The 13,601-nt window shown below is 41.8% G+C and overlaps 1 protein-coding gene across 1 annotated transcript in view; it reads right to left on the minus strand.

The window, feature by feature from the left end:
• Positions 1–13,601, minus strand: part of PLD5 (phospholipase D family member 5) — a 177,594-nt gene that overhangs the window by 11,986 nt on the left and 152,007 nt on the right. Inside the window, exon 7 of the mRNA XM_035560217.2 lies at positions 547–744. Coding sequence (XP_035416110.1) covers positions 547–744 — 198 coding nt within the window. The remainder of the gene's footprint in view (positions 1–546; positions 745–13,601) is intronic.

The raw sequence follows: 13,601 nt of genomic DNA on the forward strand, positions 1-13,601 counted from the left end.
AGTCACTTGCATGAGTCTCATTGTTAATAGCTGCTTCTGGCTAAGTACATGGCAGTAATGTGCATCTTTTTCAGTTCGGGCCAATTGAGAGAAATGCTTAAGTACAGGTGTAATCTACACCACATATGTTCCTATTAATGATAATTTCCATCAGTAGTCCTGTCAATTTCTAATAGGTTTATACGCCTTTCTGAACACACATTCTTTTTTTTTCTTAAACATTAGAAAAGAAAATAGAAGATATAAAAGCAAAGGTACTCAAGTGTAGAAGTAAAACTCCTTTTCTCCACCCAATATGTCAGAGAGAACACGACAATGTAATGGACTTCATGCAGGGAACTGAAAATCTGTATCAGTGAAGAGACATCAGAGTTTTTTCATACATGCTACTGAGACCTACTTAACCCAGTCACACCAGTCTGTTTTTTAATAGAAGAGACTGTTAGGAGAGTAAGCAGATGTTATATTTCTGGTCTTCCAAAAGTCTGATGAGATAAATAAGATTCTTCCCCTTCCCCCCTCCCTGCAATTCATGTCAGAACTTACCGACACAAAAGCTTCTGATTTAGTCTCATTCAGCTGCAGTGTCAGTTTATTCTGAGTATCGTACACTCCATATAGTCTCTTAGACCAACTTGGAGGTATTTTATTCTTGTATTTTAATGAACTGTACAGGGCAAATATCCTTTGTAAATCCAGGACGAGGCAGCTGCAGTTGTATACGATGACGCCAAGTTCCTTCATCTGTGAAATTAAAAGTTCATATTATTAGTGATATTTTGGCTGAGGGTTCTGTGGATATAGGCAGTAAGAACATCAACAGTTTCTGAAGGGTACCTTGTACTCAGCAATATTACTGTCAACAACAGGAACATCCATAACAACACTTTTTTCAAAGGCAAAGGCATAAGCTAAATTTTCAAAGTCAAAAGCAGGCAAAAGCTGTAACAGGGCTTGTATGCGCAGTATGTGTCGCAGCCGCATGCCTGGCTGCGACACACACTGCGTAGATGGACACAACTCGAGAGTGATGCCCGTTTATCACAGGCACCATTTTTCCTGTAGGTGTTGCTCAAACTTACTGCTTTTGGCTGGGGTGTTTTTTGTTTTTTATTTATTTCTTGTTTACAGGAAAAGCATCCTCTCTGCTAGGTGACAGTTTCTTACTTCAGAAACAATTTATCTTCTCTGACTTGCGGAAAAGCTGAAAGCAATGAACTTAAGTTATTTCTTGGCTGAAGAAGAAATATGATGCTTCAGCTTCCAATACAAGGATGAAAAACAGGTGTTTAATACTCTGAGTAGCTAAACTGATTGTGCTATTATACGCAGCATGATCCAGTATACAGTACAACCAGTTAGGACACAAAAAGGTTCGATTCTCAGCTCCACCATTGGAACGGTATCTCATGAAGGTACATCAGATTTCTGGTCGTCAGTTCCTTCACGTGTGAAAACAGAGACAGTGAAACACTTCAAAAGCATGACCCTTCTCACATGTAGAAGTATGAGGAAAACCAGCCCATATAGACACTATGGTACAATTAAATGCCTTAACCTTAACAGCCTTCCTTCTCCATTTAACTGAAGGCATGTCTCCTGATTATCGTAAGTCTTGGCTTGGCAGAGATCTCATTAACTACACATGCCCAGTACTTCTGGTGTTGATAGAATTTCACGTATATTTTCTGGATTCTGTAATCAAAGTGTTAACACACACACACTCTCTCTCTCTTCTGTTGCTTTATATCTCAGGAAAGCACTGCTACAGGCACATATGCTATTGACCTCTCATTATCTGCATTTCACACTATTTCGACCATCTCCAAAAATCAAGGAGACAACCTGCATGTACCTGTTGAAAAACAGTATGTAGGATAAATATTTAAAGGACCCATGCTGTTTTTCTGCAAGCAGACTCTCTTGGTAGCATGTCTCAGAGGTCTCTCTCGCATGATGAAGAAAATAAGGAGGATATGAACTCGCCAGCATGTTCATCCATTCAGCGGCACCAAAAATTCCTTGTTGGTTTCATTCCCTCAGATGAGTTCTCCACAATCACATGGCATGGGGTAGTTTCTGTTAGGGACGTGTCTTTCTGTAAAGCGGGTGCGAACTCTGAACCCACACTGTTATCTCAGAGCTTGTTTCTGCACAGCTCTCCCTGACTACAGATGAGAAACACTGTATGAGCGGGTAGAGGAAGGGAAGCGAAGGATAGAGTTGAACCTTTGCTCTTTTTCTGTACTCTTTTTCAACAAATCCCAATATCTGATATAAAAGAAATGTGATGGGTGGCAGGTACTTCAAGTCCCTGTATTGGAAATACTGCATACATAAGAACATACAACTCGTAGCAGTCTCATTCCCAAATACTTACTGAATAGTTCCCGCCCCAGGAACATTACCTAATATTCTTACTGCCTAAGTATTAATATTTCCACTAGTTTCTTTCATTTAATTTAGAAAAAATATGAAATTCCTGTATTAGCCTGCACAACCTGCAATTTCTGGGTAGTTGGAAAACAGACTACTTACTGCACTGCAGCCTTTCTTTTATGAATAAGCTGGTAAATTTATTTTGATGATAAATATAAATTATTCCATGCTGTGCCCAGCATCCTAGTCAAACAGTCTATTGGGAATAACATCTTTGACTTTTTTCCCCTGGGTGCTGGTATCTCTGGGGACACTCCTGTATTCTGCTTAAGGCTGTCGTGGTCCTCCACACGCTGTTTGTCTCCAAACATTTTTAACTATATGTTACCTCTGTTTTCACTGTGTATCGCCAATACCGCTCTCTTAATTGCCAGGCATGCCATTGCAAAGGACTTACTAATAGTATTCTGTTACATGTATCTGCATAATGTGGTTTAATTGGCTTTTCATGGCTGTTACTTGATTCTGACATAATTATGTGGTTACAGTTTTCCTTTCATTTATCAGTCCCATTATTACTAGCCCACTTTATCCCTTCCACTAAAAGTAAAGATAAAACAATGTCCTAACAATGCACCAGAAGCTGCCAGCCTTGCATCCATGTGCGCAACTCTCCTGAGAGGAGGAGAGCTTGCAGTGTCTTCTCCCTGTCGGTGTACTAGAGGACTGCCCTTCCACCTAAGCGCTTCTCCCTGTGGGGAGGTAAGCCCAGGGCACTAGCAGTGCGTTTCAGTGCAGTTTGGCAGGCCGCTGGACAGCCTGGCGCAGCTCCAGCATAGCCGGGCCCTGCCAGTGGCCCCTGGACAGGGCCAGCTGCAACAGCTGCTGGGCGCCCCAGCGCAGGCCCTGCACTCCCCACCCAAATCACAGGCTGGAGCCATTTCAAGAGACACATTTACAGCACGGCCATGAAACCTGGCTTCCCACCGTGTGGCATCTCAAGGTTGGCTTCCCTGGAGGCAAGCGCTGGTCAGAGCTTTCCCTGCTTCTGAAGCTGTGAGGAGAGCTCTCCCCCACACGGGTGGTCCGTTGTACAGACTGGGCTCCTCCTTTCCCTCTCCAGGAAAACAGCTACTCTCTCCACACAGCTGCCTGCTTTTATGGACTTAAGTTCAAATTTGCCAGAACTTGGGAAGTAGATCGAAAGTTACCAGAAGAGGGCAGACAGCGACTCACATGCTTACTGTGCAGAGCTCATTTCCTTAGGAAACCAGGTTAGATGGCAGTCTGTTGGCTCGTTACGGTCTGGTTCAAGTGCCACCTTACAGCACAATATAAAAACAGCACAAACAATGCACATTTGTATGCATTAAAACCCCAGCCTCCTCCTCTCTTATGGAACAGCCCTAAGTAGGTTTGGAAACCAAAAAAATACGCTGCTTCAGAAGCGTCTTCCACACCGAGCCTATTTTTACTCCCATACTCTGAGGTGAGGAGAGACTGCTCTTTTTCCAATTAATCACAAAGCCTATCATCCTGGAGGCATTTCAGAGAGTGGGCTGCAAGGATGTGGTGGTGACAGATTTAGTACGAAGGGGTATGTCATCTAGATAAGGGAAGATATTTTCTCTTCAGTTGGAGAGCTGCTGTTATTACAGACTTTTTTTTTCTTTTTTTTTTTTTTTCTCCCAAACAGTCTCAGAGGAGAAGCAGAAAAAAGACTTATATTGAAAGAATCAAAATCTTTGTGTCGGTCCCTGACTGAATTCCAGTGACTGAAACCTGTAGCTAAGCATCATCAGAGATACATTCTATGGTGAAATCCTCCAGGGAAAGAGCTCATAAAGCAAGGAAAGTATTTCTTCATCTTGAGTTTTTAAAGCAACTTACCCAGTAATGAAAGCATCAGTGAAAAATTAAAGTGAAGAAGGTCTCAAGAAATCAAAACCTTAATTAGTCTAAGGAAGATAATTCTGAAATGAAAATACTTGCAAATTTGATTGCCTCGAAATGGAACTGAAATACATGGACGTGAAAGTCACAATGTTGCTTGTGAGTGACATTTTCAGAGTATGTGTTGTGGTCTGGGAACTAGAATGGTTTCCTGGATAGGGAATTTTGACTCCTCTCTTTCCCTTTTTGTTAAGATCCCCGAGTGCTCTTCTCAAAAAATGAAAAACACTGGAGTGGGTTTTCCTCGTTCTTTCCCACGCCATTTCCATTTGTGCAGAGCAGCTATTAAAGTCTACCAAACCAGCATTTGTCTTTCTTGCCAGTAAGTGCTTTCTTAAACTACCAGGAGTGAATGGTTAACAAGGACTCAAGAAAAAATGAGTGGCTTAAACCTACCGTACAATGATGCTCTACCTACAGAAACCAGTTAAGCTACAAAAAATAATAAATATGTTTTGCCTAAATATGTATATGCCTAGTTAGGAAAATGATTTTTATCACAAGAGGATGAATGCCTTACTAGACTGGACAAACAGCAAGATTTCGCTAACAGAAATTTCTGCTTATTCTTTCCTCTTTTACATTTGTAGGCGTCATATACAAAATGAGAAAAACAAGGAGAAAGAATCTAAACCAATATGAGTGTGGACCCATCACACTAAGTACCACAAACTGAGAAACAGTAAGACTTTGCAAATACATTTGGATCATGGGTCAAGGTGGCACATTATGTCCTTAGCCTGCACTGCACAGACCAGACAGTGTGTTCTATATTTACCTTGGGATACACTCTAGGAAACAACCCCACTGTGTAGGCAAGGTACTATCTGACCTACATAAGAGTGGCACAATCTGGTTCACAGCTTGTAATATCTGTGTTGTGGTAAATCTGGCAGGAGGCTGCACAAAATTCCTTATTCTAAATTCCTAAATTATTCTAATTCCTTCTTCTAAAAAATGTTTTTAATGATTGCTCACTCTCAAGCCTGATCATGAAAGCACCGTGCAGCTCTCCTGAGGCATCAACTGCCATTTGCCCAAAAGCTCTGTCAACCTCCACGTGCCAGGCACCCATTGCCCGTGCTAGAGAAACGCTGGATTAAGCTACAGGTAGTCTACTGAACACTAAATTTACTCAGTAGACCTTTTATATATAGGACTGTGTGTGCATTTGCCACCCGTCTGCCATTTGCCTATGTTTGAAAATGTATTTCATTATCCTTTCAGACCTGTGGGGTTTTTAATGACCAATTTCCAAATGAATGACTGAGCAAAACCAGAATCACAACACCGTAGGCTAACAGAGTAACAAAAAGCATGCTGTACTGATATATCAATTACTAAGGTTTGAAAAGACCTAAGAATTTCTATAGCTTCTAAACAAAAATAATAGACAATGCATTAATTACTACCTTAGAGCAGGCCACATACATTTTCAGGGATACACTCACTATCTTTTCATAAAATATGCTATAAACACGTGGTAGCCTGTGCTCCAAACACACGGTTCCTTTTCACTTGGTTATCAGCATCACCTGTCCCCTACCGAAAATCTCCCTCTTGTTTTCATCTGGTACCAGTTAATGCTGAGAGAATCTTTTCAAATCATACCTAGCATCATCTTAAGGCTGCCTTCTACACGGCTGTTCGGTACCTCTCGCCAAAATCTGCTGAGTGGGTATGCAGCCAGACACAGGCGACACTGGCACGGGAACCTTGGCGGTGGTGCCGGAGGAGGAGGGTGCTGAGAGGGGAGCGACCGTCACCAAGGGAGAGAGAGAGGCAAGGAGATTGGAGAAAGGCAAAAGCATTTCATGTGTAGTAGTGTTTGATGGGACTGTTGTAGCAGACTCGGCTGTAACAGGATTACAGGAGCAGTGCTCATCACAAATTCATTAGGTGTAACAGACCCCACTCGGATAGCTGCCACCGTGATGTACAACAAAAACGCAACCCAACTCTGAAGAGGTTGTGAAGGCTGCAGCACTGCCTGCCTCTCTCTCACAAAACAGATGCAGGTATTAGAGCCCACCAGAATAGCAAAGCATGTACCTCAGCTAATGCTTCGCTAGAAATTGCAACCTACCCTTGTGCATCCTGAGCCAAAACACTCCCTCCGTGCTTGCTAGTAATACAGTGCTGAGGCTGCACAGCTTTGTTATGTTAAAAACAAAAGATAAAATTCAGTGAAATCCAAATCCAGCACAGTCCTGCTTCTATTTTTTCCTTTCACATTAATAAGAACATGGGACCTATGCTACTGTTGGGAAATAATAAATTAATACAAATGGTAAAGCACTATATTCTCAGGTGGTGAGTAAAACTCTGTCTCACTTAAGCTATCTGACAGTAAGTGTAAGATCTAAATTTACAGCATCTGTGGATGTAAAAAAATTGTCTAGGGCAAAATAAATTTTCTTACCTGAGTTCCCTGTTATTCTGAAAACCTCGTAGTGCTTTTGATTATTATTTAGGAATTCAAACATTAGATTTTGAAATTAACTGTTACAATGATACTATTGTTCCTGTTTTCTGTAGGCAATTTTATTGAATAAATGGCATTTTGAAATTCCTAGAATTTAACTCTTAACCATTCTCCAGCGATTCACCTTGCAAGACCTGTACATGGCTCTCTCTTGTGCTTGGCCTACGTCCCACAATTGCATAGATGGCACCAGAGTCTTCAAACGTTACCACATCGTGTTCTGAGACTAGCTCTCCTGGGTGGTTTCTTTGCCAAAATATAATACTTAAAACAACAACAACAAAGTCTCAACAATACCTTTGGAAAGGTTAACAGTTTACAGGCCTATGCGAGTTAAAACATTGAATCACAAGGAAACAGATAAATAGAGCCGCAGTCTAGTATTGTGCCCAGGTACTGTACTTGGACATTACTGAGAATAGGACGTTCAAGTTTCCGCAAGGTCCAAATGTAGGTTAAAAAACCGTTGATGAACAATAATAGAATAACACAAGACATATAAAGTCAGGAGTACATTCAAGAGCATGTAGCTCACCCTTGAAATTCGGACAATAGCAAGTTTATCCAAGTTTAACGCTCTAGTGGAGAGCAAACGCGGAAGCTTTACCATCGCAGCACTGACAAAGGCATTTTAAAAATCTTTGCACATGAAGAGTCTTTCCTACTAGGCTCATGACTTTCTAAAGACTACCACAGTAAAGAAGAAAATATTACCAAGCTATATGAAAGACAATAAAACCAGCCCCCTGAAGGCATTAATAACCCTCCTTTTTATAGAAGGTTTCAGTAGCATGCAGTAAAGCCACATGTTCAACTACAAAAAGTGAAATACTGAGTAGGTGCTGATTCAGTATCTACAGCCCATTGCATATCTGCATGAAATAGAGATGTTGGGGAAAAACAAATATGATCATGTAAATAAAGATTATTGCAGTACCCATCCACAAAGTAAGTTAGTTTCAGAGACTTTTGAGTGTGTGTGTAAAGCTGCACTTTGGCAGCTTTAACATACTGGTTCTGTATTAGAAGAATTCTGTCTAAATAATTTTTTAGTTTTATTTCTTACTGAAGTAGCTTTCTGAACTGGTAGAATTTCACATGCACCCATACCATGGCCCAGTCTGGGAACTTCCCAATTATGGGCTGCTCCTAGTCCAGGTTTTTCTCCAAGTGAAGTTGCTCACTCCAGTGACAAGACAGTGCCCACCCCCAACATTGTTACCATCCAAGGCTAAAGGTTAATTCTCCATCATCTGGGTTTTAAGGGATTTAAAAATAATTGGCAGGCAGATTTCTACTGAACTAGAAAAAAGATCCCTTCCACTTGACATCAAAATAAAGTCTCAGCCTGCGCTGGGAACTTGATCCCATCAGTGAAAATGGAAAACTGTCATTCAAGTCACTGTGCTGAAAATAAATCTCAATGCGTGACCGCGGAGAGAGAATGCATTCGATACACAATGCACACAGCATTTGCGCTGAACATCAGTATAAAGCCATAACATGCTCTCACAAAAAGAACGGAAGAGACATACAGATGGACCAGCTGTACCCTGATAATGTGCATTTGAATTGGCACCCACTATCCCTTCACTGGTCTTTAATTCTCACTTTCAACAAGTCCATTTGATTTCAGTCTGAGAGTCTTGTCAACTGAAAGTTCCAGGGAAATTGGAACTTCATACAATATTTTTACTTTTATTTCCTAATGGTAAAAAGCTGCTACAATAAGGCATAGGAGATAATTCAAAAGCTGCTAATTTTTGTGTCCAGCTCTTTTTTTTTTTTTTTTTTTTTGCTGGTCCACACACAGGTCAGGAACACAGAATTGCACAGTGATGCTCTACTAATTTCCACTTCACCTTACATTCAGTAGATGGCCCTACCATTGTTTTGCACAGCATCCTGATCTTAGGGAAAGTATGCTGAATAACAGTCGGTTCAGCATTTCATTTCTGCTGAAAGATATTACCACAGAGAGGCAGAACAAGCGAGGCATGCAAATGAAGGGGGGCTTTCTTTAAAATGGCATGGCTTAGAGAGAACTTTGTGCGGAAGAGATAGCAATGCTGCTTCAAAGCGGAAAACGAGAAATCCCCTGTGTCCTTGCCACATTAGAAAACAACCATCACAATTTTTATGTCAGCCATCTGCTCACTGATAAACAAAATCCATCAAAAATATATGCATTCATACAAACAGAATAAATAACATTTGTTTAAACCATGGACCACTGTGTGGCAATGCTCACATAGAACCCAGCGCCGGGAGTGGAAGTTTGGGCTTTGCTGCTGCTGTTGATGATGCTCAACAACGAACCAAGTGCGACACATCACTACTTGTCAGAGAAAGCCAGAAGGCAGAACTGAATCAGTTAAAAATTCCTCGCTATATACTCCATCAGCATAATTAATATCACTTGGCATAATCACAGCCTAATTTATCATTTTCAAATGACTTTTCAGTTTACAGTTTCATTACCCCCTCAAAGCAAGCACAAGTGTCTCTTCAGGGAAAAAGCAAACTTGCAACTGCAAGAAACCATTTTGCCAGAATCATATTTGATTTATTTCTTGTTTTACTGTAGGAAATCTAATTAATGTGAATTCTAATTTGATTCTGTTTCTCTTTTCAAATGCAGTTTTTGTTCCTTATATTAAAGAAAAGCACAGGCTAGGAAGAAAAGGACCACATTGTGCTGGCCTTCATTTCACTGCTGGCAAGCTGCAGCACATTTTGGTGCTGGTGTCACTCATGAAATTCAACAATTAGTTACCTCACTGGAACCATACAAAATTAAAAGGTGTTCTGAAGGAGCCTGCTAGCTTCTGGAAAAGCCTGGAATCTCCTTTACTACACACATACGCATACATCCCGCTGCCTCTTTCCATCTCTCCTGCATCAGAACCTGTATCGCCCTCCTGTCAGCCCTTATCGTGCAGCCTCCTCACGCAGCTGGAAATCACAGCACGAGCTCTTAGTATTTGTTCTCATCCTCGGCAGTGCTGCAAGGGGCAGCCTCCCTACGTCTTCTGCTGTATAACACTGAGAGGAGAGCACAGAGGACTGGCCTCAGAATAAAGGCACTATTTATCTAAACCTTTTCTCTCAAAGTGCATGGTTTCTTTGGGGCTTTCAGATTTGCGGGCATCAGGGAAATGCAGCAGCACGTAGTTGACTAATTGGATGCATTATTTATAACATCACTGACACACACAGAGGGTTTTCATTTTACATACCGAATAGAGATTGGTGGCAGGCGTGCTGCGGACACAAACTGGGACAATGACATTACATACGAATTACTGCTGTAACTGTTCAGCCTTGCCAGGCTACCTGATCAGACTTAGAAACCTCTTCCCTTGATGTCAACGGAGGGCCAAAGGCAAAGTTCAAACTTTTGAACCTTGATTAAATGACGTGTACAGGGCCTTGAGGTAAGTTAGAAATCCAACCAGTTTAGACAGGTAATTTAGCAAAATATTACACAGGCAGCCCCAGGATAACAGCTAGCCAATATGAAAATCTGTTTCAGAAATCCATGCTTGCTCTTTGTTCATATTCTTTTTTAGTAGCCAGTTTACTATTTTTGGTTGCTTCAACAAGGAACCATCTCCGCTGTAAAGATGTGGGCCTGCTATATTCTCCTAGGAAGAAAACTTGGAATTAAATTCATATATCATATTCCTGTCTCGTGACCCTAACTGCAGAACACATTGATGCAAGTTGCCTTAGTTTCACTGTGTTCCACTTACATTTGGGTCATCTGAAAAGCCTCTTGCTACTTGGTGAACTGGATTCAGCTGCAGTGTCAGCTGGCTGCCACTACATAAACAAATAGTAATAATGCATGCTGTGTCTATATCATCGTGGAAAGGGGGAAAATAAATCTATTTTTTAAGGAGAAAAAACAGGTCATGACCTATCTCAAACGTGGCAGATGCTAACCCTATCTATGTAAAAGTGTATTTTTTTAATAATGTTGTATAACAGCCCATGTGCAAGAAGCAGAAATACTGTGTCAAAGATGTCAGAGATCAAATATGCTAATAAAAGTATAGTATCTACTTAAATAGCTCTTACATGAGTTAACACTGAACAGAATGAAGAAGAAACAAAAAACAATTGTGAGACCATTAAGGCTTAATGCCATTGCTGTCTGCAATGTTGGGTAATAATCACTTTATAGGAAAAGGAAGGAAATACCTGAAAAGATACCTGAGAATGTGTTATTCCAATTCAGACACAGGCACAGATTTCTAGGTTGGAAGAGACCTCAAGATCATCGAGTCCAACCTCCGACCTAACACTAAGTACTCCACTAAACCATATCCCTAAGCTCTACATCTAAACGTCTTTTAAAGACCTCCAGGGATGGTGACTCCACCACCTCCCTGGGCAGCCCGTTCCAATGCTTAATAACCCTTTCGGTAAAGAAGTACTTCCTAACATCCAACCTAAAACTCCCCTGTCGCAACTTTCGCCCATTCCCTCTCGTCCTGTCACCAGGCACGTGGGAGAACAGACCAACCCCCACCTCACTACAGCCTCCTTTAAGGTAACTGTAGAGAGCGATAAGGTCGCCCCTGAGCCTCCTCTTCTCCAGACTGAACAAGCCCAGCTCCCTCAGCCGCTCCTCGTAACACTTGTTCTCCAGACCCCTCACCAGCTTGGTCGCCCTTCTCTGGACTCGCTCGAGCACGTCCATGTCCTTCCTGTAGCTAGGGGCCCAAAACTGAACACAGTACTCAAGGTGCGGCCTCACCAGAGCCGAGTACAGGGGGACAATCACTTCCCTAGACCTGCTGCCCACACTGCTTCTTATACAGGCCAGGATGCTGTTGGCCTTCTTGGCCACCTGAGCACACTGCTGGCTCATATTCAGCTGACTATCAACCAATACTCCCAGGTCCTTCTCGGCCAGGCAGCTTTCCAGCCACTCATCTCCCAGCCTGTAGCTCTGCTTGGGGTTGTTGCGCCCCAGGTGCAGGACCCGGCACTTGGCCTTGTTGAACTTCATACAGTTGACCTCAGCCCATCGCTCCAGCCTATCCAGATCCTCCTGCAGAGCCTTCCTGCCCTCGAGTAGATCGACACACGCACTTAGCTTGGTGTCATCTGCAAACTTACTGAGGGTGCACTGGACGCCCTCATCCAGATCATCGATAAAGATATTAAAGAGGACCGGCCCCAGTACCGAGCCCTGGGGGACACCACTTGTGACCAGCCTCCAACCAGATTTGACTCCATTCACCACAACTCTCTGGGCCCGGCTATCCAGCCAGTTTCTAACCCAGCGAAGCGTACGCCAGTCCAAGCCCCGAGCAGCCAGTTTCTTGAGGAGAATGTTGTGGGGAACGGTGTCAAAAGCCTTACTGAGGTCAAGGTAAACCACAGCATCAACAATTCAGCATCAACACTCGCAGTCTGAAAACTGGAAAATATTTTTTTTCCTCACATAATTTCTATTTGAGTTGTTATGGCATGTATAGCGTTAAAGATAATAAAATACCAGTCACAAAGGTGATAAAGATGTTTCCAATACACTATGCTAATAAGCAGAATGTACATCATGAAACTGTTTTGTGTGTTCATGGTGTATATATACATGGTATATACACGTGTTGTACCCATGCTGCAGAGCTACACACAAAATGATTTGCTAACCACAGAAACATACCGTACCATTAAATTTGAAAGAAATGCCAATTAAATCATTATATTACAAAACATTAAAATATATATATAAACAATAATATATAAAGTAAATCAAACAATACATTTACATGATGAAATAATAAAGTAAAATAAAAGATAATAAAAACATATTAAATCATTATATTACACAAATTTCCCCAACAGAGGAATTCTCACGACTTGTGAAACTTCCTGAAGACACCCCTCACACGTCTGTTTGCCCGTGCTGCCCGCCCCGTGCACCTTCCTCAAGCAGTGATTCAGTTTGCCACAGAGCAGTTCCAGGCAAACATGAATGATTTCACAGCTTTGGTGAGTGTTGTTTACTTCACAAAGTTAAGAAAAGTGCCTGCACGATGACTTCCAAACTAGGCCTTAATGTTTGTGAAGACTATATCAAAATCTGAACAGGTTTAGAGGTGCTGTTAACTCTGTACATTCATATGGAAGGACTGCTTTGTCGCAATCTATTTTGTTCTGCTTGGCAATTTGTGTATATAGAAAGATGAGGTTTTACACTGCACCTCAGAGCCATTATTCCTGTCACAGAATGACTGAAATGGTTGTCCTTCCTCGCAGTACTCATGGAGATCTATGGCCCTGTATTTCAGCCTGATTTACTGTGTCTTTTTCACAAGACAATACTAAACCCAGTTTTCCTTGAAAGGCTCCCCTGTTAAAATGGAAGGTGGCTGAGCTGCAGCACTGGGGAACCTTTAGGGGTTGAGGCAGTTGTGAATGAAGGTGTTTGTCTAGAAGGGAACTCTCTGCAATACCGAAGTATGCACGTGTGGGTGGAACCACTGACATACCGGGAATATACATTCATGATTATTTTAATGTTGTTATTTTAATTGTTTACTTGAACAAGGCTGATCTGATGGGGTATGCTAATAACTAATCCCTCAGAGAGGAATCCGCCTCCATTCATTAACATTACTGACCAGGATTAGTTGCGAGCAAGTTGTTGTGGGAGATGACAGAACAGGCTGTGGTGCATTAGCTCCCCCCGCAGAGATTCAACTGGGTTTTAATGAACAAGTTCTCTTTCAGCGCAACATCAATCACATCCTCGGGAAAGCAGGGA

The sequence above is a fragment of the Cygnus atratus genome, chromosome 3 (assembly GCF_013377495.2).
Source record: "Cygnus atratus isolate AKBS03 ecotype Queensland, Australia chromosome 3, CAtr_DNAZoo_HiC_assembly, whole genome shotgun sequence".
In the NCBI taxonomy this organism is placed as follows: Eukaryota; Metazoa; Chordata; class Aves; order Anseriformes; family Anatidae; genus Cygnus; species Cygnus atratus.